At 42.7% G+C, this 24269-nt stretch overlaps 1 protein-coding gene across 1 annotated transcript in view; it reads left to right on the top strand.

The window, feature by feature from the left end:
- LOC126212940 (uncharacterized) overlaps positions 1 to 24269 on the top strand; it is a 483964-nt gene that overhangs the window by 128525 nt on the left and 331170 nt on the right. The window contains exons 6-7 of the mRNA XM_049940457.1: positions 4455 to 4693; positions 15882 to 16104. Of these exons, the coding sequence (XP_049796414.1) occupies positions 4455 to 4693; positions 15882 to 16104 (462 nt within the window). The remainder of the gene's footprint in view (positions 1 to 4454; positions 4694 to 15881; positions 16105 to 24269) is intronic.

The raw sequence follows: 24269 nt of genomic DNA, 5'->3' as shown, positions 1-24269 counted from the left end.
ATAGCTATAATCAGCGGTGGAAACATATTTGCGAACGCCGACCGTGTGCGGCTGTTTCTTGTTGGATCGTCTGATCAGTCGGAAGTTGCATTGCAGAGGAGAGTAAATGCCTATTCAAAATATAATTATTTTTGGATAGCTCAACACAAATTTCCTAAGGGACCGTAGTTTATCATGCATTTACCAGTAGAATATGGCGCGGAGAAAATATTTCGCCGAATGCAACTTCCGTCCGAACTCGACGAAAGAATTCGTGACTGTGAACTCTCTATTTGGCAGAAACATATAGAAAATTAAATAATTTCATGAAGAAGTGAGTCATAGATTCTATAGTAAATGAATAGTCCATACACCAGTTCCATTTAACTCTGAATTTATGGCAATTAATAGACGAACTTACACTGCAATGAATGATTTAACATGGATGCCGTTTTGACTGGCACTTCTCGTAATGAAAACAATTCCTTTGACATTTTCACATACACGTCGCACAATAAATCTACTGCTAGGCACTTTTAGTATTACACATTTACTTTACACTAGAACAATATTATTTTTAATAATAATAAAACGGCGGCTAGACATGCGCGTCCGACACAAGTTACAGGAGACAAGAGAAGAATGAGTAACTGTTCATCGAGAATATCTCGTACCTCAAAAAAAAATGTGTAAAAGTGTTCTTCTTCTGTCCGTTTTTCGCGCCGCGGTTCTCAAAGTCAATAACTCACTGCATCTCTGACGGCGCTTCGACAATAAACAGGTTACGTCACAGATCGTTCACCTTTTACATTCTCGCAACATTATTTGCTAACTGTGGCTGTTGCCGAGCGACTGCTCGATTAATTAATGATTTAAAATGATAAGGCAATCACATAATGTTACAAAGTGAAATACCGTTTCTCTCTGATATAGCCTTAAAATTAATTTAGCAGTATTATAGTAATTCTTTATTTAAAAAATATTTCGCCCAGCGTTTTACCCCATTAGTGGTGGAATTTCAAAGAATGCTGAAACACGTATTTCCTTACTTCTGACTGAGAAACCAAATACCAATAATCGTTGGCCTAGCTTCTAAACTGCCTTCAAAGACACAATTTTCAAAAACCCCTACACTATGTAATCATAAGTATCAGGACACTCCCGAAAACACGTTTTTCACGTTAGGTGCATTGTGCTGCCACCTACTGCCGGGTACTCCATATCTGCGATCTCAGTAGTCATTAGACATCGTGAGAGAGCAGAATGGGGCGCTCCGCAGAACTGACGGACTTCGAATGTGGTCAGGTGATTGGGTGTCACTTGTGGCATACGTATGTACACGAGGTTTCCACACTTCTAAACATCAAAAAGTCCACTGTTTCCAATGCGATAGTCAAGTGGAAACATGAAGGGACACGTACAGCACAAAAGCGTACAGGCCAACCTCATTTGTTGACTGACAGAAACTGCCGACAGTTGAACAGGGTCAAATGGCTTTAAGCACTTTGGGACTTAACATCAGAGGTCATCATGAGTCCCCTAGACGTAGAACTACTTAAACCTAACTTAACCTAAGGACATCACATACATCGATGCCCAAGGCAGGATTCGAACCTGCGACCATAGCAACAGCGCAGTTCTGGGCTGAAACGCCTAGAATCACTCGGCCACAGCGACCGGCCTTGGAGAGGGTCGTAATGTGTAATAGGCAGACATCTATTCAGGCCATTACGCAAGAATTCCAAACTGCATCAGGATCCACTGCAAGTTAGACGAGAGGTGAGAATACTTGGATTTCATGGGCGACCGGCTGCTCATAAGGCACACATGACGCCGGTAAATGCCAAACGACGCCTTGCTTGGTGTAAGGAGCGTAAACATTGGACGATTGAACAGTAGAAAAACGTTGTGTGGAGTGACGAATCACCGTACACATTGTGGCGATACGATGCCAGTCTGTGGGTAAGGAAAATACCCGGTGAACATCACTGCCAGCGTGTGTAGTGCCGATAGTAAATTTCGGAGTCGGTGGCATTATGGTGTGGTCGTATTTTTCATGGTGGGGGCTTGCACACCTTGTTGTTTTGCGTGGCACTGTCACAGCACAGACATACATTGATGTTTTAAGCACCTTCTCGTTTCCAACTGTTGAAGAGCAATTCCGGAACGGTGATTGCACCTTTCAGCACGATTAAGCACCTGTTGGTAATGCACGTCCTGTGGCGGAGTGGTTACACAACAATAACATTCCTGTAATGGACTGGCGTGCACAGATTCCTCACCTGAAACCTGTAGATCACCTTTGGGATGTTTTGGAACGCCGACTTCGTGCCAGGCCTCACCGACCGACGTCGATACCTCTCCTCAGTGCAGCACTCCGTGAAGAGTGGGCTGCCATTCCCCAAGAAACCTTCCTGCCCCTGATTGGACGTAGGTTAGGGAGAGTGGAAGCTGTTATCAACGCTAAAGGTGGGGCAACACCATATTCCAACATTACCAATGGAGGAGCCGGCTGAAGTGGCCGAGTGATCCTACGTGCTTCAGTCTGGAACCGTGAGACCGCTACAGTCGCAGGTTCGAATCCTGCTTTGGGCATGGTTGTGTGTGATGTCCTTAGGTTAGTTAGGTTTAAGTAGTACTAAGTTCTAGGGGACTGATGATCTCAGATGTTTAGTCCCATAGTGCTCAGACCATTTGAACCAATGGGGGGCGCTACGAACTTGTAAGTCATTTTCAGCCAGGTGTCCGGATACTTTTGATCACATGGTGTATCACCCTATTCCAGCCACTTAGAGTAGGTATTTCGCTACAGTATAAGATTTCAAGTATGTATCCTTAGCGTTTGGGCTGGGTGAAGATGAATCAGTCTGTCAGTTACGCAGGACTTTGCTTTTTGTATATAGAGAGGACTTAGTTCTGATTGTAGAGAATTGAGATAACTTTCAGGTGGGGTTGTGTAAGTTACACCAGATGGCTTCAGGTTACAACGTAAAAATCTATGTAGATAAAACGAAAGGGAGGTCTTTGTAGCGCATACAAGCAGTAAGATCAAAAATGCTCTCGAATAACAAAATGTTGGAGCTAATAAGAAATTTTAAATATCTGGACTGTGATATCACATATGAACAAAAGTATGAAGTGAAATAAAAATTTAATTTTCTTTCATATGTGAATCATGGTATAAAACTTTCAGAATAAAGCCAAGAAAGAGTTCCAGGTGATGCTTATCGAAACATAACAGTACCAACCATTACACGGGGAAATGCAGCTTGGACTACAACAATACACCAAGAAACAAGAATACAGGCTCCAGAAACGAGCATTCTGAGAAGAATGGAAGGATGTTCAAGGGAAGATTATAAATAGACAGAAGATATACGACAATTTTTAGGAATGTATAACCTAAAAGAAAAAATAAATCAAAGGAGGAGAAAATGGAAGGAACATTTATGCCATAGGAATTAAGAAAACTTGAGGTATAGATTCCCAGTTATAAATTCACTGGCGGAAGAAATTTAGGGAAACTGTACAAGAGATGGAGTACTGTAACAAGCAATTTGCCTAGTACATTAAGTGAGGATATGCTAGAGATCCTGCCCTCTAGGTTAAAAACAGAAACATCATCCTGGCGTATTCGTGTGACAGCTACACAAACCTGCAGCCCATTTGCAGTTTTCTTTGTTGTTGTATCTCTCTCTCCCTCTCTCTCATTTTTCTCTGATAGTTCATATATTGGGTTAAAGAGAAAAGAGTATTTCTGCATGCCCGTGTAGTCCATTTTGATCATCGATCCTAATATATAATTTTACCACAGAAAACAGGCTCCAATGAACAAAACGTACTAATGTTCATTACCCAAGTCGCCTGTCAGATTATACCTATCACATGTGCGTCAAGTTAGAAAGAAAAATTGTGTCTCCTTACAAATTATTTTGATGGAACTCTCGTCATTTGTCACTTTTGTTTTCATGGAATCGATTTGCTTCTCTGCGGTCGGTTTACCTTCGAGAACATCGGTTCAGAATTGTATGAAGTGTTGGAATGGTAGACGTATTAACGTAACACGTTTTATGATTGAAGTTATTAATTCAATCACAGAAGCAATATTTGAGAGACTGTGGCAAGAAATATACGTTTCAGACTGTTGATGGCCCAAATGTCCACTTCGAATCTGCAAGGTAAATTTCCGGATACTGCGCTTTGATTCATTTTGTTTTCTCTGATCTACGGCTTTACTACTTCCCATACTACGAATGAAGAACGATTTGGAAGAGTACTCATGTTCTTAGCTCTGTCAAAGTTAAAGCTACCATTCTGATTTGTAATTGTTTAGTACAACATTCATTTTAAAAGGGAATATTGATAATATACATTTGGAAATATTTTAATATATTTCTTAGAAATTTATGGTATTATTATAAATTCTCCAGGTGACGTTACTTACGCTATTTCAGAATTTATGGTTTTTGTTTCAGCAATGCCTCACGATGATCGCTGTACGGAAAATAATGGCAACTGCTCACAGAAATGTGAAACTGTGGAACATGAAACAGTTTGCTCTTGTTATGAAGGATACACTCTCACAAGCCCCACTGCCTGCACTGAGACTTCAGAATGTGACTTTGTTTTGTCAGGAACTTCAGGAGAGTTTACTATCCGTAGCAGTTATTGTCGGTGGCTGATAAAAGCACCAAAGGGTCATATTGTAGAAATCGTAAGTAGCAAGTTATATCCTTGACTTGGAAATGTTACAGTATTGGGACACAAACTGACTTGTATTAGGTGTAAAATTTTGTTGAACTTGCTCACGCAGTGGAAAATAAACTAAATTAATGACTGAGTAAATGTGTAAGTAAGTCAGTGATTTATTAGAATTTTGCCTAGGAGCAATATTAACGTTGTGCTACAACCATATTAAATTGATTGCTACAGTTTATATTTTGAAACCAGAAAAGTATAAGCAATACACAGCCATATTTTTTTTATTTTTTGCTATTCTTACATTCACTTTTTAGTGACTTGGAACCTTATTGATAATTGCACCCCATTACAAAAATTCGGTTTCACCTGGATCCCTACGAATCTTGAAGGAAACTGAAAACGTATTTTGTTCAGCGTCCTGCTAAAAGTGTGGCTCGATAGCTAGGCAGATAAGTCGGATTTTTCTGTTACCTATTTCATGTTTCACCCATTGTATTTTTTGTTAATGCGGAAACAGGCAAGTAGCACAAGGTTTCAGTACCCACATCGAACTGTAGGTCCGCCAGCACCAATTCTTTGGGTCTGCGGAGGCAAGGGGTGCCACCCCATGCACTGCTGACGTCCGGATGGACGTTGCTTCATTTGCGTCCTTCAAATCATTCGATTATTTAGATAGAAGGATTGAAAACATTTGTGCATGGGCTGCCTGTTCACCTTGAGTGTAAATAAATGGAGTATTTTACACATATCCAGGACAAAAAATTCCACTTCTGTGTAATTACTGATAAGAAATTATTCTTCTATAAACTATGTGAGGGTTACCATCCGAAGCGATCTTAAGCAGAGTGACCAGATGAAACAAATAGCAGGAAAACGAAATAGTAGATTGAGATTCATAGGGCGACTCTTTGCACTCTTCCACACAAGAAGTACGAGGGCATTTCGAAAAGTAAAGATACAGTGGCTTGCAGTCCTTAAATAGAACATTTATTTAGAAAACGTCAGTACACATCTTATTAACTGGATTATTTGTTATTTTCCGACATAATTACTCCTGTTTGTTAAGTCGGTGCATAAGCTTTTGTATCCCACAGTCATAGTTGTCGAAACCACATTTCAACTTCATCTTTGATCTCTTCATCGTCATGGAATGATTTTCCACCAAGATGTGACTTCAGGTAACGGAAGACATGAAGGTCGGTGGGCGCAAGGTCCGGGCTGTATGGCGGATGGTCCAATATGTCCCATTTGAATTGTCTGAGTAGTGGTTTGGTTACGAGCGCTGTGTGAGGCCGAGCGTTGTCACGAAGCAAGCGGACTCCACTTGTCAGCATTCCCCTGCGTTTGTTTTGAATTGCCCTTCGAAGATGTTTCAAAGTCTGGCAATATGCAGCAGCATTAATTGCCGTTCCAGGAGGCATAAATTCCAACAGAATAATCCCTTGTCTGTCCATAAAAACAGAAACCATGATTTTCTTCGCTGATATCGACGTTTTGCACTTATTGGCTTTTGGTGAATTCGAATGGCGCCATTGCACTGATTGTTGCTTGGATTCAGGAGATAAACCCACGTCTCGTCACCTGTCACAATGTGATCAAGGAATTCATCACCTGGTTCAGCATACTTTGTGAGGAAGTCCAGTGCAAAGCCCATCCTTTTCTTTTTGTGTTCTTCTGTTGTATTGGAACCCAGCGCGCACACAAATTCCTGTACCCTAACTTCACAGTCAATGTCATAAAGATTTGTCATTGACACGTCCGGTGTAATCTGATGCAATTCATTCAATGTGAGACGTCTATTCGCACGAATTGCTTCCTCAAAATGGTTCAAATGGCTCTGAGCACCATGGGACAACATCTGAGGTCATCAGTCCCCTAGAACTTAGAACTACTTAAACCTAACTAACCTAAGCTCATCACGCACATCCATGCCCAAGGCAGGATTCGAACCTGCGACCGTAGCAGTCATGCGGTTCCGGACTGAAGCGCCTATAACCGCTCGGCCACCGCGGCCGGCCAATTGCTTCCTCCGTTCTCTAAAGAAGGGCTTCAGAGATCACAGATGGCCGACCTGTTCTTTGTTCGTCACGAACATTGGTCCTACCTTCTGAGAAATGACGACACCATTTCGTTTGTCGATTCATAATGTTCCCATAACAATTTCTTTGTGAATATCCGCTGGTCGCTGGCTTTTTGCATGAAGAAAACGTATGACGGAGCGCACTTCGCATTTGGCGGGATTCTGAATCGGCGCAGCCATCCTACTCCAACCAGAAGCAACGTTCAATTGCCGAGCGACCGCGAGGAGAAGCTAACGGTTCAAGGTTAACACCAGTGTTGGCAACTTGCTCGCCAAAACTCTTCTGTTCCTCTTTCCTACTTTCCGAAATACCCTCGTACTTGTTCGACCTATTCCTGAGCGCAGTTTATCTATCTCCTATCATTACCTGCTAGGACTGATAGAAGAGAGAGACATACAGAGACAATGGGAGAATGAGTGAGTGAGTGAGAGAGAGAGGGGGGAGAGGGGTGGGAGAAGAGAGAAATAGAGGGAGGAAGGGGTTATTTAGTCGGTGCGAGAGCGTTGCAGACATACTCCACTAATTCCAGTGGCAGGCTCGACAAGAGAGGAATTGTGCATCACTGCGAGAACTACTATGCGTTCCGGGAAGAGTCGGAAAACGTATTACTTCTTCCGTCATACGTCTCGTGAAACTACCTCAACGAGAAAATTCGAGAAATTATAGGTAATACAGAGGTTTACTGGCAATCATTTTTCCAACGCGCCATTCACGAATGGAACAAGGAAGAGGGGATCAGTTAGTGCTACCAGAAGCACGCTCTGCCACTCAAAGTCATTTGACTTACAGCCTATTTATGTGGATGTATATAATCTCCTGCACGAATTTTCTATTATATTTCCAGTATCCGAGCGACAATCTGGGTGTTACACTTTCTTTAATATTTCTTCAAAGTACTATCCGATTGACATAGTACGCTCGTTTTAAGCAGATATCTTTTTAAACTAAAGTTTAGCTCTTCTTGATCTGCCTTTGGTAAAGTGAGCTTCCATAGTTTAATCTTGGAAGTCCTTAAAATTGCGAAGCTTCTTTCTCGCTCCACAAGTGCATGAAACCCCATTAACTGTAATAGACTTCAACAAAATAAATTTTCTTTCTTTTTTCATGCCATTTACTTGATAAATGTTCTATAACAGCCCTATTGAAAGTTCAGAATGTAAAATCCCAACTGCCTTACATTTCAAATTAATAAAACAATACCACACTGTACTACACGATATCATTCCTGCTGAGCTCATGCTTCCCACATACGTATTCTGCAAATCTCATTTAGCATTGTGCAGTTTATTAAGCAACTGAGTAAACAAATGCTGCATCGGTTCTTTTTCTACAGTTCCTCCATTTCTTGCTGTATATCTATCCCTTTTACCTACCTAACTTCAACTCCCTCTCTAGCAGACATAACACTTCTGCACACCCAGTTGTTTGTCTTTGCAGGTTTGACTTGACTCTTAAATTGTTTTCAGGTTCATTCTCTTCTCATCATTCCTTTTTCTAAATAACTAGAATATTTTTGGCTCCAGTACCTAACTTACTCACTTTTTTCTGAAATATTTAAATTTACTTTGCATTTACTCTGTCGAATTACTAATCTATTTCTTTAATCCCTTTGTGAGTGTGTGAGTGCTATTCTGTCATTCCGCACAACGGATTAATCAGAGATGTAACCTTTACCCTTTGGCTCCTGCAAGATGCCATTTACACCCCCACACTACTACAGAAGTCAGACAGACGCTCCTAACGTTCTAAAGAGAAATACCTGAAAAACTCTTAGCAATAAAAATCTTCTGGAGTCGTCCGCTGTAAGGAAGTGACACAAAAAATGCACAACATTTCTTACATAACTAGTGGGATACTTTGGTACTGGAGTAGTGCTAGTTAGTGTAAGAAAAACATGAAACTAACGAAAATTATTATTTATTTTGAAAAAACTCTGAGAAATCACAATGGCACTTTTATTTGTGAACTGAACAAGTTATTTCGGGGTTCTTTTCAGAATGTGAAGTTACCTCTTAAGGATAGGATTTACTAATGAAATTTTTATACAAAGTTTTAGATTGTTATTGACTTGGCAGAATGGCTGAGAGCCACATCTACTAAACTTGAATAATTATCTGTTAGAATGTTGTTAGGTATGATTGATGCTGTCGCGTGTGAAATGCAGTGAAGTGTACTGTTGTGGAGGAAATATGGTGCTCGCAAGAGCTGTAGCGCCCGATACCGTAAGCTGCAATGACTGCTGTCTGCGCCGCTCATTCCTGACAAATAAGGTAACTCTTGTTCTATCTGGATTGACCTTCGCCAATCAAACTCTCCCTACGCCTTGATGAAGTCAAGGATTCCTATTCGCCCCTAGTCTAACTATTGGCGTGGTACACCGGTCAGATATCAGTACACCGCGATGCCACTCAAAAATTCGCTCGCAGGCATTTAACTATTACTCAGTCCGTTCACACCACACAATAAGTGTGGCGGCCAACACAGTAAACATTGCTTAATCGCAAGGACTCAATATAGAGTCGAACTCCGATTTGCTCTCGACAGAGGTGCTCTCCCAGTGAAGTACTGAGGAGAGACTTGTTCCTCGCTTTTTGAGTACACGTACGAGCGCATACACTCTCATTACGTGTTCTCGTTCCAAGAGCGACAATGGAACGGCCCTCTCCACGCCAGACGTGAAGGGGTATATCTTTTTGTCTCTTCTATTACTCCTTCAGCTCAAGGCGTCAGAAATATCATCTGTCAATCAGCATTGCTCTTCTAAAACTGGAGAATGACGTTTCGTTTAAGGCGACCAATCCGGAAATCTGCAGCATCGGCGTTTGGCGTTTGCAGTCTCCCTGTGAAAACCTCTGAAACTGCATGTTTGTAAAGAATGTGTAGGTTGGGCGCTCCCACACAATGTAGTGGAATTTGCTTTTAAGGCGAACACCAGGTCGTTCTCCCCTTTCACTCGGGCAAATGCTGTCCGCTTCACGGGTGGTCATCAGCCGTCGTAAATAGGCTGAATCGTCCTCTGAAGTGACCGGCCTGCAAGGCGCGATCTGCCTCTCCCAAACTAAAGGCTCCAGTGACCGTCGTGTCTGGAATGTGTGTGTGTACGCCAGCCTCGAGTGTTTCAATCTCGGTGCGCAATTGCGATTTACTAGTTATTTGCATATCATTTACATGAATTCATACAACATTGACCGTAGCTTATCTAGTTTGGGTTCGAATGAAGCATCTTGATACGCGGAATATGATTGCGAGGATGGAATATGTAAGCAATGAAGGTCAGGACACCACTGCGTCTTACACCTTGTGCAGTATGACTAATTACCCGAATCTCTCCTTTAATGTCGTTGATGCTATCTCCTTGTGCTTTTATGCCATGTTCCAATTAATTTTCAGTCTGTCAAATGTACTCAGTCAAACAGAAGAATTTATAATCCTTTGCTATTAATGTAGTATTGTGCCCTCATTTCATAATTATCTTTTATTTCACTTCTTTGCATTTCTTTCTCATAACATTTTTGTAATTACTTTGCATTTGGATCATGCTTCTTATCAGCTACTTCGCTCTCCCCAATATTTCCAGTACATAACTACCGTTGCAATGATTCTTCCACACACTCAAGGCATGACGCCAACTCATTGAGTCTGTTTTGTAACATTACTGTTTATTCTACACTGTGTCCTGCGTTTCTGATTGTGTTAGTTATCTGACCAGTCTACTTTTATCCATTTAGATAATTATAATAATTTCTAAAAATGTGAAATGGTATTTTCTCTCCTAAAATTGAATTTATTTCAGGGGAATCTGAAGAGTTTGAACAGTTGTTTATCACAGTCTTACACACATCAAAAAAAGTCTTGCATCACCTCGGGTCCGAGAGTTCCGGAACCTATACAGAAAATTGGAACAGAGATCAACATAAACATCATTTCCACCCTTCTTATTGCTCATGAAAACCACACATTGCATGTTTTACCACCATACAGCGAGACCTTCAGAGGCGGTGATCCACACTGCTGTACACACCGGTACCTCTAATACCCAGTAGCACCTCCTCTTGCATTGATGCATGCCTGTATTCATTGTGACATATTATCCACAAGTTCATCAAGGCACTGTTGGTCCAGATTGTCACACTCCTTAACGGCGTAGGTCCCTCAAAGTGGTTGGCGGGTCACGTCGTCCATAAACAGATCTTTTTAATCTATCCTAGGCATGTACAATAGGGTTCATATCCGGAGAACATGCTAGCCACTCTGGTCGAGCGATGTCGTTGTCCTGAAGGAACTCATTCACAGGCTGTGCACGATGGGGGCGCGAATTCTCGTCCATGCAGACGTATGCCTCACTAATATGCTGCTGAAAATAGTGTACTATCAGTCGGAGGATGGTACTCACGTATCGTACATCCGTTACGGCGCCTTCCGTGACCAACAGCTGCGTACGTCGGCCCCACATAATGCCACACCAAAACGGCAGGGAACCTCCACCTTGCCGCATTCACTGGACAGTGTGTCTAAGGCGTTCAGCCTGACCGCGTTGCCTCCAAACACGTCTCCAACGATTGTCTGCTTGAAGGTATATGCGACACTCGCGGTGAAAAGAACGTGATGCCAATCCTGAGCGGTTCATTCGGCATGTCATTGGGCCCATCTGTACCGCGCTGCATGGTGTTGTGGTGCAAAGATGGACCTGGCCATGGACGTAGGTGGTGAAGTTTCGCATCATGCAGCGTATTGCTCGCAGTTTGAGTCTTAACAGGACGTCCTGTGGCTGCATAAATAGCATTATTCAACATGGTGGCGTTGCTATCAGAGATCGTGCGAGCCGTAATCCGTAGGTAGCGGTCATCCACTGCAGTAGTAGACCTTCGGTGGACTAAGCGAGGCATGTCATGGACAGCTCCTGTCTCTCTGTATCTCCTCCATGTCCGAACAAGATCGCTTCGGTTCACTCCGAGACGCCTGGACCCTTTTCTTGCTGAGAGCCCTTCCTAGCACAAAGTAACAATGCGGACGCGATCGAACCGCGGTACTGACCGTCTAGGCACGATTGAACTACAGACAACACGGGCCGTGTACCTCCTTCCTGGTGGAACGACTGTCGGACCCCCTCCGTCTAATAGGCGCTTCTCGTGCAAGGTTGTTTACATCTCTGGGCGGGTTTAGTGAGAGCTCTGAACAGTCACAGGGGTTTCTGTCTGAGATACAATATCCAGTCAAAGTGTGTCTTCAGGAGTTCTGGGAACCGGGGTGATGCAAAAACTTTTCTTTATGAGTGTATGTAAACGTTCGATATGTGTCTGTAGGAATTAATATCAGTCTCCAGATAGCAGGAAACAGGTTTTAAATGTGGGACGCGCATCACCCTCGTTATGTGACTAATGTGACAAGAACCGTAATACGGAAGCGTAGGGTGGTTCACCAGTGCGTCTCACCTGTTTACTATTCTTTTGGCATTGTATTCGCAGACATCTGAAAGTGGCCAAGCGTCGAGACTGACCAGTAATGGAAACATGTACATAGTGCAATAAAGGTACTTTGCATAATAAAACTGGTAGGCTGTTGTACTTCTACATCTACATCTGCATACATACTCCGCAATCCACGATACGGTGCGTGGCGGAGGGTACCTCGTACCACAACTAGCATCTTCTCTCCCTGTTCCACTCCCAAACAGCACGAGGTAAAAATAACTGCCTATATGCCTCTGTACGAGCCCTAATCGCTCTCATCTTATCTTTGTGCTCTTTCCGCGAAATATAAGTTGGCGGCAGTAAAATTGTACCGCAGTCAGCCTCAAATGCTGGTTCTCAAAATTTTCTCAGTAGCGATTCACGAAAAGAACGCCCCCTTTCCTCTAGAGACCCCCACCCGAGTTCCTGAAGCATTTCCGTAACACTCGCGTGATGATCAAACCTACCAGTAACAAATCTAGCAGCCCGCCTCTGAATTGCTTCTATGTCCTCCCCAATCCGACCTGATAGGGATCCCAAACGCTCGAGCAGTACTCAAGAATAGGTCGTATTAGTGTTTTATAAGCGGTCTCCTTTACAGATGAACCACATCTTCCCAAAATTCTACCAATGAACCGCAGACGACAATCCGCCTTCCCCACAACTGCCATTACATGCTTGTCCCACTTCATATCGCTCTGCAATGTTACGCCGAAATATTTAATCGACGTGACTGCGTCAAGCGCTAGACTACTAATGGAGTATTCAAACACTACTGGATTCTTTTTCCTATTCATCTGCATTAATTTACATTTATCTATATTTAGAGTTAGCTGCCATTCTTTAGACCAATCACAAATTCTGTCCAAGTCATCTTGTATCCTCCTACAGTCACTCAACGACGACACCTTCCCATACATCACAGCATCATCAGCAAAGAGCCGCACATTGCTATCCACCCTATCCAAAAGATCATTTATGTAGATAGAAAGCAACAGCGGACCTACGACACTTCCCTGTGTGGGAACTATTCAGAAGTAGATCCATAATTTAGAAGTTGTATATAACACTACAGTCGATGCAAGTATTTTCAGACAATGGTCTTGTAAATTGTAGTACATTAAAAACCATATAGAAAAAGTTCTTGTATTTAAGAAAATGGGCAGAATAACAGTAGCAGTAAGTGATTTTTAGTACAGTCTACGACAGATCTAGCATTCACTTCTTCTGCCTTGTTACACAATATTGGAAGTCACTGATGTTGATGCAATTTAGGGAACACAATCATTGAATCAATAAATTAACAGCGAATGATATCTGGGGCAGAATATCAATAAGTGGAGCAAATTCAAAAAGTAGGAGAAATGGTATGCAAAGCTAATTGCTGTAAGTCTGTTACGTTAAATATACATCCCTCTATTTAAAAAATGCAAATAAAGGTTGTACATAGCGGCAATTTAAAAAAAATGTTCAAATGTGTGTGAATTCTCAAGGGACAAAACTGCTGGGCTCATCAGTCCCTAGGCTTACACACTAACTTATGCTAAGAACAACACATACACCCACGCCCGAGGGAGGACTCGAAGCTCCGGCGGGAGCGGCTGCGCTGTCCGTGACATGGCGGCTGAGACCGCGCGGCCACTCCGCGCGGCGGGCAGTTTCATTTTTGTAAATAAAAGTGTAGTGTACATGACTCTACTTCGACGGTTGAAAATTAATTATTGTCATTCATTGACATATGTCTTGACGCTATCAAAGTTAGGCACCGAATTCCCATTCACCATCCCAGAGAGAGCTTTCATTGTTAATTTTAGGAATTATTTGTTGTTCATCTCTTAGCACATTATAATTTGGGAAAGTAATATCTGAAAGCATTAAAGTGTAGGCCCCTCTGGAAATGAAAACATCGGAAGTAAACTGTAGAGACTTCTAATGGAAGCAGAAGAACACGTCCGTACACTATGACACGTGTCCACACTAAGTCATAAAATCCTGTTGTGTGAGATAAAGAGATTAATGTAGCTAAACTTGTGACGAGTTAATACTTACGCGCTGTTCTGCTTGGTTTTATTCTCAACAGAAAAGAAACTGAACCAGGGTGTCGTTTATGTTGGAGCATTTGGCAGCACTGAGGACAGGCAAGACTAAAATACATCTTACTCGACCTAATCCCATTTTTATGACGTACGCACTTCGATATCGTTCATTGATGCAAATATAGAGTATGACGTGCAATAAAAAATATAAACAAATACAAGTAGCGACATAACGGTAGTAAGACATGTGGCGTATGTACCCTTTGTGTTTAATTTTTGTTGGGAAGGGTATATACCTCCACCGAGTCACTGAAGCGAAAAGCGTTGAGACTTTACATGTTGTACAGTGACTGAAATGAGAAGTGTTATACCATGAAGCACATGTCCAGTTCGATCAAACTTTTTGGAGATGTTGACCACATAACAGTATTAAGTGAGCAAACCTATTGTACCACTCAGGACTGATGCCCATTATCAATATCACTACCAGGTATAATCCCTACAGGCACGAATAAATTTTGTTTTCGATGTGGAGTGAAAGAACAACCGTATCTATAGACCACGCTTATTCATTTCATTAACATTGCTGATGACATACTGGGATGGAAGTGTGTGTGGATTTCGCTTTCATCCCAGACATGTACCACGTGAGCCACACAGGGGACAGAGCAGACCAGTCTAGCATCCGTAAATTCTTCAAGGTATGAGAGACGTGAACCGTATTCTGGGATCTTGCGTTATCCTGCTGGAATTTGCAATTTGGTAACCAGGTTATGAAGAGTGTGACATTACGGTTTTCTAGCCTTACTCCACTAATTACGAATTCAATTCTGCTGCCATATCCAGCAGCCTCCCCCCCTCCTCCCCCACACAGCATGTCTCAAGGGGCAGGCTGTATCAAAATTAAATACCTTACTTTGGTTCAGATATGCACACCTCCTCATGGGTGACTCCTTCTTCAGTCCTTTAGCAAAGGTGTTTAGCTGGGAAATTTACTAATTATTACCGATAATTTCTCGTACTATATAAATTATATAACACGACCATCCGAGTATAATGCTCCTGTCACTTTGGAAATATGTTCTGTCTGGACGCGTCAGATGCCTATCCACGCGTGTTAATGAATAATTTAAATGTTTCGATAAGTGCCTTGTATTCTGTTACTGGTCTGTTTAATTCCTATCAAACTTGCGTACTGTCAATGGATAATTTAAGTTGTCCAGGAAAAATGGTGCAAAGGCAGTTGCGTAAGTCTGCAGGAATTTGTTTAATATAAGGAGGCAGAAGACTTTTGCAGCCAGTCATATACCAAAAGCAGTGGCACTGGACTTCCAGCATTAGGTTGACATTAGCGTTATCCTTGGAAGCCCAAAAGCAAAAACGAATGCTTAGCAATATCAGAAAAGGGAAGTCTTGTGTTCTTTCATTGAAAGGGTTTTGCTGGCTTTAAGCCAAAAATCATAATGTAGATAACTCCTCTTTAACATATTTTTAGTCATTAAAATGTGAAATACTAATACACTGTTGGTATCTAAATTTTTATATTTCTCTATGAATGATTTGTTCTTTTTGCCTCTCTTTGCATCCTTTAAAGTGATTTCCTAAGTAATTTTTGTGGGCATTTTCTTTTTCAGACATTGCACGAAACGAGTAATTATCATGAACGGTATCGCATTAATTACGGGTCGGATTTTGGATATATATATGACGGAGACACTACCGAAGCAAGTGTTATTAAGGGTCTCTATCCGAGTACGGAAGGAACTGTACTCAGAAGCTCTGGTCAAAACTTACTCATTACAAGTGGACAAAGTTGGAATTCATATTCCTTCAGACGACGTGTTTCATATATGACAGGTACGTAATTCACTGCATCTCAGCGACTGTAGACTGTTTAGGTACAATAATATCCTCAAGCCGATACATTCTCTCGCTGAATGTGTATGCAGAGACTATTAACAACAAAATAAATCCTTACATTTTGTAGCAACGGATAGTGAGATCCTGTTCAAGAAAAGAATAAAAATGGAATTATGTCTGTATAAATATGTTATCTTCCCATAAACTACACATGATGAACGTATGCTCTACTCATCAGTTTTCTTCCTCTTTACTTGAGTGCTGTAAGAAAAAGACAATAATCCCTGTTTACAAGCTAGGGTTTAGCATTCTTATAAGAACGAAAGAAACGCCGTTAATTGAAGTAAACAAATCAAATACGTCACATTCAAGACATGTAGGTGAGATCTACAAAGCTTAAAAAGTAGAAAAATACTTCCACACATTGCTGTAGGAGGTGATGGGAGGTACATGAGATGAATGAGAGATTGAACAGCACTATAGAAAAATTTGCATTACCTCCATGTAACATCTATACCCGTGCTTTTGTGTTGAAATTTAAGCTCCCTTTATGTTTAGCAAGTATTTTATTTTTATGAACAGCCCATTCGTTTTCTCCAAAAAGGGCCATTGATTCTCTTTATAATCGTATGTTTGTGGCAAGGGAATTTAAACCATCCACCTCCCTCAAATATGTTTCTACACTGCTTGCAAATAAATTCGACTTGTTGAGTGCTACACTTCCCAACCATAGATGTGTTCTTCTTGCAACCAAACGTAGTGCTGTCTTGAAATTTTTTGTACAAGTTTTACTGCCAACGTTACATACTTTTCCACTGGTTGGGAGGTATAGTGACCGTGATAGAGGACACTATTTACAGCACAACTGTTTATTATTCACCTACCTTCTAAACGAATGCAGTGTACGAGGGTGGTTTGAAAAGTTGTCGGAACGGAATAGAAAAAAGTACTTACATCACTGAAACTATTTTATTTTTCAATGTACTCTCCTTTTACATTAATGCACTTGGTCCAACGATGTTCCAGTGCCTTGAACCCATCTCGAAAATGAGTTTCCTCCAGGTCTGAAAAATAGTTGTCAACTCAGGCTATCAATTCTTCGTTTGAAGTGAACCTTCGTCCACCAAAAAAAAATTTCAGTTTTGAGAAGAGATAGAACTCTGACGGAGCCGTATCAGGTGAATAAGCCTGGTGTGGCAACATTTCATACCTTAGTTCGTGTAATTTTGCCATGGCGACGGCACATGTGTGCGGGCACGCATTGACTTGATGGAAGATGACTTTGTTCCTCGCTAAACCTGGCCTTTTTCGCTTATTTTTTGTTGCAATTTGTCCGTTAGGTTAGCGTAGTATTCTCCAATAATTGTTTGCCCAGTGGGGAGACAATCTACGAACAGAATCCCTTTTGCCTCCCAGAACACTGAAGCCATGACCTTTCCCGCTGAAGGAATTGTCTTTGCTTTCTTTGGTGGCAGAGAATCAGCATGATTCCACTGCTTTGACTGTTGTTTTGTCTCTGGGGTATAGTGGTGCACCCAGGTTTCATCTGTGGTCACAGAACGGCGCAGAAATTCTTCTTCGTTCTCCTAAAACGGGACAAACGTTGTTCCGATATGTTCATTCTTGTGCGTTTCTGATCCAGCGTTAACAGTCGCGGCATCCAACTCGTAGGAAATTTTTTTCATTTCCAATTATTCAGATAAAATGTGATATACCTGAGCCGTGTGTCGGCTCTCAACATATATCGCGCTGTAAAGATTGTTCTGGGTCCTTCCATTCCATCGTTAATTGATTCTTTCATATTTATCGTTATGCTGCGTACGATTCTGTTGAGATTCCCCTCTGGCCGCGTGTCTGGTCTTATCGATCTTCGAGTCGTTGCTTCCTGTAAGGGGATTAGATCGTTGGGGGGATGGTCGGTTGGTTGCCTAGCGGTGAGGAGTCAAAAATGGTTCAAATGGCTCTGAGCACTATGGGACTTAACATCTATGGTCATCAGTCCCCTAGAACTTAGAACTACTTAAACCTAACTAACCTAAGGACATCACACACATCCATGCCCGAGGCAGGATTCGAACCTGCGACCGTAGCAGTCGCGCGGCTCTGGACTGAGCGCCTAGAACCGCTAGACCACCGCGGACGGCTGGTGACGAGTCAGTCGGTCGGGTTTCTAAAATCGGGAATTAGATAATGTCGTAGTTGAGACCGCGGCGTGGCGTGCCGTTGAGAGTTGGCTGTTGTTCCGAGAAGCCGCGTGGTCTATCCTGGCGGTGCGAGACGAGTGGGACGAGTTGACGGGACAGGGCTGTAAGCTCTTGCTGTGAGCACCAGGGGGCCACGGCTGTGGTTCCGACTCACTACTTGGTGGGAGCGGCAACGGACGTCTTTAAATTTTCCGTCTGGAGGCGGGAATGGTGGACTAGTAAGTCGCCTCACCTGAGGAGTGGTATTTCGCCGCCGTGGGTGCAGAGAAGACGAGGGCTCCGGTGACAGAGCGCGTGGCTGCGTGACTGTGCCCAGCTGGGTACGCTGGCGACGTGGACACGGTCGGGTGTGAGGAACCTTTGCATCGGAGTTCACCTGCTGTTTCTCTGCTAAACTGCAAGTTAAGTTGGTTAAAGGTTTAGATGTTAATTGAAAAATTTTATTCTGTGCAACCAGCGTCTCTCCTGCCTTGTGGCCTCCTACGTTCGGATTTCCTGTCCCTGTCGCCGGTGTAATTATTGACAGTGATCTTTTGGCTCCTTATTAGTAGTGCCTGGGAGGAAGTGTATTTTTGGGCAGGGATTGTGGTTCCTGATTTGATTCCTCCTCCTCCCCTGGCCACGCGTGAGGTCGATGTGATTGCTGAATGTGAGGCGCTGTGGGTCTGTTAGTCCGCTTCTAGCCTGAGCATTCTTTGGGAGACAATGGTGGCTACCCCTACACCCTGTTGGTTAGTTATCTTTATCCCAGGACATCTTGGTGGCAGGACGTGCTATTAAAGTTGTTAGTTATTGTTAAATGTTAAACGGTCGTATTCTACTCTGATTGCTTTTGGCCACTGTTTAGAAAGGTTAAGTTTCCCTTTCATTGGTAGGCTTTTAAAATTACGTGGCATTAAAATTCGTAGTTATTGTAAAAGGTGAATGACTGCATCTTTACTTTGAAAATGCTAGTTCTGCCTCCCTGTCAGCGAGCCCTTATAATTTAATATCGTGTTGTGCCAAAGTTTAAAAGAAGTTGGCTCCCTACGTGTTCGGTAGCAAAACTGTATGCAAATTGGTGTTTTTTTTTGTTTCATTACTTGGAAAATTAATTTTGTTATTAAATGCTATATCAAAGTCTGTTTTAAGTAAAATGGCTTTGCTATTAACGGTAAAGTAAAGTTTTTAGTTTCATTACTTGGAAAATTTTGATTTGTTATCAAATGTTTTGCCAAAGTCGGTTTTAAGTAAAATGGCTTGGCCTTAACTGTAAAGTAAATTGTTTTGAAAAGGCAGTCATGCCTACTAGCTTTTTTGGATTTGTTACTGGTCAAGTGATAAGGAAATGACTTTTAATCGTTGAAGTAATCAATAAAGAAATTGTAAATTGTAACTCTACAATAACCAACTAATTTTGGCCCCGTTTCCCAACTGGGGGTTTTCCTTCATTTATCGTAACACCTGTCTCAATACCTTTTCAGATGACATCTGGCAGGTGTGAGCAATTTCACGCACTTTCAATCGGCGATCCTCCGTGACCATTTCGTGCACTTTTGCAATGTTTTCTGGAGTAGTGACACATGTTGACCGACCACTGCGCGGATCATCGTCTAAGCTCTCCCAAACAAATTTAAATTCATTTGTCTACTTGGCGACATTTGAATATGAGGGAGTAGAGTCACACAGTGTATTCTGGAAATCGCCACGAATGTCCTTGGCTTTCATACCTTTCTTGACAAAGTACTTAATCACGCTCGAATCTCGATTTTTTCCATCTTCGCAAATCACTACGCGGGAACAGCAACAGAGCCACGTCACCGCCACAACTGTCTTCCGTGGCACGTGTTTACACGCAGCAGTCCAGTGAATGTCACGTGAAAAAGTCGTTGTGCTAGCGCTGACCTCTCGTGGTGATTCCGAAAACTTTTCAAACCACCCTCGTATTTTATACATATATTCTGGTTATCTTATACGCTACACATAGGCAGGTAGGTAATCTTGATGGAAGCCCTGCTACACGTGCAGATGTATAAAACAATGTTGTGTTGTACTGGCTGACACAGGATCTTAGTAAATGGCATTTGGGTGAATATTCATGTAGTTCTCTACATACTGTACCAAATAGTGTTACGTTCTTCTACTGCAAATGAACACATTTCAATCATAGCGAATTAACAATGCTTCTGTGTCCTTGTTATGCTATATTATGTTAACTGGGGACCTACAAACGACGGAGAGGCTTCGTCCCCGCCGCAGCCGCAGTGGTCCGCAACCCCACGACGACTACCGCAGTCCACTTCGCCTCTTCCGCCACCCCTCACCGAACCCAGGGTTATTGTGTGGTTTGACCCCTGGTGGACCCCCCCCCCCCCCAGGGAACGTCTCACACCAGACGAGTATAACCCCTATGTTTGCGTGGTAGAGTAATGGCGGTGTACGCGTACGTGTGGAGAACTTGTTTGCGCAGCGATCGCCGACATAGTGTAGCTGAGGTGGAATATGGACAACCAGCCTCCATTCGCGGAGGCAGGTAGAAAACCACCTAAAAACCATCCACAGACTGGCCGACTCACCGGACCTCGACACAAATCCGCCGGGCGGATAGAGATTTATTAACATTCTTAACAATTAGCAAAACCTTAGCATCGGAATTAAGAAAGAAAAAACACTAAAGCTTAAGTAACCGTGAAATTACCAGAGTAATGCAGGAACAAAATCTTTTAGTTACTTACAAAAATTACATCCCACATTGGAGATCAATAAAACAATTGTGCCAAAGGCGTCGTCAATAATGTAGACATCATCTCCATTTGCACAACATGATTATAGGCACAGGGTAATTGCGAACAATTTAGCACCAGTACTTCGCCTATGAACTATCGTGAATCCTGCCTCGGGCATGGATGTGTGTGATGTCCTTAGGTTACTTAGGTTTAATTAGTTCTACGTTCTAGGCAACTGATGCCCTCAGAAGTTAAGTCGCATAGTGCTCAGAGCCTTCTGAACCAGCCAACTATCGTGACGAGAGTGTGAGAGCTGTAGGGCAGATGGTTTCGCAGAGAGAGGGCACTTGTGAAATGTGCCAGACACTTGCGCACATTAAAATCCATGGATACATACACAAGCGCATCAAAATTATTAAAAGTTGTGCTAATTCAAACCTTCTGTCTTAATAAATGAAACATCTCAGACAATTTGAAAACATCTATGTAAAATAGAAAATATGGAACCAATTTACCTGTGTCCTAGTGTGAAACAGCTGAAGCTTGCGCTATGGAACACATCTCACGAGAGAGGGCACTAGTGTAATGTGCGAGAATCTCGCGTAACGTAAGCGGTAAAATACATACTAGCGAAAACATTTTGGTTCTATTCACTGGTATGTATTTCACCGCTCACGTTACACAGCCATCGTGGATTTTCCGTTGCCCAATAGTGCATATTATACCCGGTTTACGTTACTGCTGTTGGTGAATGACGCTTCGTCGCTAAATAGAACGCGTGAAAAAAAAAAATCTGTCATCGTTCCGTAATTTGTCTTGTGCCCAGTGGCTCAACTGTACACGACGTTCGAAGTCGTCGCCATGCAATTCCTGGTACATAGAAATATGTTATAGGTGCAGTCGATGTTGATGTAGAGATTCCTGATTCTCGCGGAATTTGTCTGCTACTGATGGGCGGATTAGGCGCGATAGCAGCTAAAACACCTACTTGGGCATCATCATTTGTTGCAGGTCGTGGTTGACGTTTCACATGCGGCTGAACAGTTCCTGTTTCCTTAAATAACGTAACTATCCAGTGAACGGTCCGGACTCTTGGATGATGTCGTCCAGGATACCGAGCAGTGTACATGGCACGCGCCCGTTGGGCATTTTGATCACAAGAGCCATACATCAACACTATATCGACGTTTTCCGCAATTGGTAAACGGCCCATTTTAACACGGGTAATGTATCACGAAGCAAATACCGTCCGCACTGGTGGAATGTTACGTGATACCACGTACTTATACGTTTGTGACTATTACAGCGCCAACTATCACAAAGCGAAAAAGTGGTCCAACTAAAATAATCATATTTCTTTACGTACTACACGAATATGTAATAAAAAATGGGGGTTCCTATTTAAAAAGAACGCAGTTGATATCCGTTTGTCCTATGGCAGCGCCATCTAGCCGGCCAACCATAGCGTCATCTGGTTTCCCCTTTCAAGGTAGACGAGTTTCGTTCCTTGTAGTTTCTTCGTTTGATGCTTATTTCGTGAGATTTTAGGCCCAGTCACTATCAATGGACCACTCTGTATATACATATCTGTGTATGTGTGTGTGTGTGTGTGTGTGTGTGTGTGTGTGTGTGTGGTTACTGCTGTTACAATGGCATTTTATGAAGATTTAAGTGAGTTTGAACGTGGTGTTACAGTCGACGCACGAGCGATGGGGCACAGCATCTCCGAGGTAGCGATGAAGTGAGGATTTTCCCTTAAGGCCATTGCAAGAGTGTAACGTGAATATCAGAAATCCCATAAAACATTAAATGTCCGGCAGCACTGCGGCCGGAAAAAGAATCTGTAATAACGGGACCAACGACGACGGAAAAGAATCGTTCAACGTGGCACAAGTGCATCCCTACCCCAAATTGCTGCAGATTTCAATGCCGGGCCGTCAATAAGTGTCAGCGAACGAACTATTCAACGAAATAACAACGATACAGGCTTTCGGAACCGAAGGCACACTCGTATACAGATGTTGATGACTGGAAAAATGTTGGCTGGTGGGACGAGTCTCGTTTAAATCGTATCGAGCGAATACCCAACCTCATGAATCAACGGATCCTTCTTGTAAGCAGGGAACTGTCCAAGTTAGTGGAGGCTCTGTAATGGTGTGCGGCGTGTGCAGTTTGAGTGATTTGGGACCCCTGATATGCTTTGATACCACTCTGACACGCCGGCCAGGGTGGCCGAGCGGTTCTAGGCGCTTTAGCCTGGAACCGCGCCACCGCTACGGTCGCAGGTTCGAATCCTGCCTCGGGCATGGATGTGTGTGTGCTGTCCTTAGGTTAGTTAGGTTTAAGTAGTCCTAAGTTCTAGGGGACTGATGACCTCAGAAGTTAAGTCCCATAGTGCTCAGAGGCATGTGAACCATTTTGAACTTTGACACGTGACACGTACGTAAGCATCCTCTCTGATGACCTGCGTCTATTCGTGTCCATTGTGAATTCAAACGAACTTGGGCAATTCCAGCAGGACAATGCAAAAGTGTGGCTCCAGGAGCACTCTTCTGAAACACTGCACACCCAACTCCGCAGGATGCCTTACAACGAGCTGTCCAGAAGATATCTCCATCCCCTCATATTCTTACGGATTTATGGGCTGTCCTGCAGGATTCATAGTGTGAATTCACTTCAGGCTGTGGCTAAGCCATGTCTCCGCAATATCCTTTCTTTCAGGAGTGCTAGTTGTGCAAGGTTTGCAGGAGAGCTTCTGCATAATTTGGAATGTGGGGGGCGAAGTACTGGCAGTTGTAAAGCTGTGAGGACGGAGTGTGAGTCGTGCTGGGGTAGCTCACTTGGTAGAGCACTTGTCCTCGAAAGGCAAGGGTCTCGAGTTCGAGTCTGGGCCCGCCATACAGCTTTAATCTGCCAGGAAGTTTCCAAAACGCCTTTGTTTTTATCATTGCCACTCAAATTCACGTATCATGTCTGTGACACTATCTCCCCTGTTTAGCGATAATACAAAAGGAGCCGCCCTTCTTTGTACTTTTTCAATGTCATCCGTCAGTCCCACATGATGCGGATCCCACACCGCACAGCAGTACTCCAGAATAGGGCGGACAACCGTAGTGTAAGCAGTCTCTTTGGTAGATCTGTTGCACCTTTTAAGTGTTCTGCCAATGAATCACAGTCTTTGGTTTGCTCTACCCACAATATTATCTATGTGACCGTTCCAATTTAGGTTATTTGTAATAGTTATCCCTAAGTA

This window comes from Schistocerca nitens, chromosome 11 (assembly GCF_023898315.1).
Source record: "Schistocerca nitens isolate TAMUIC-IGC-003100 chromosome 11, iqSchNite1.1, whole genome shotgun sequence".
Classification (NCBI taxonomy): Eukaryota; Metazoa; Arthropoda; class Insecta; order Orthoptera; family Acrididae; genus Schistocerca; species Schistocerca nitens.
Note: the sequence above shows the minus strand (reverse complement) of the source record. Positions and strands in the feature narration are given on the sequence as shown.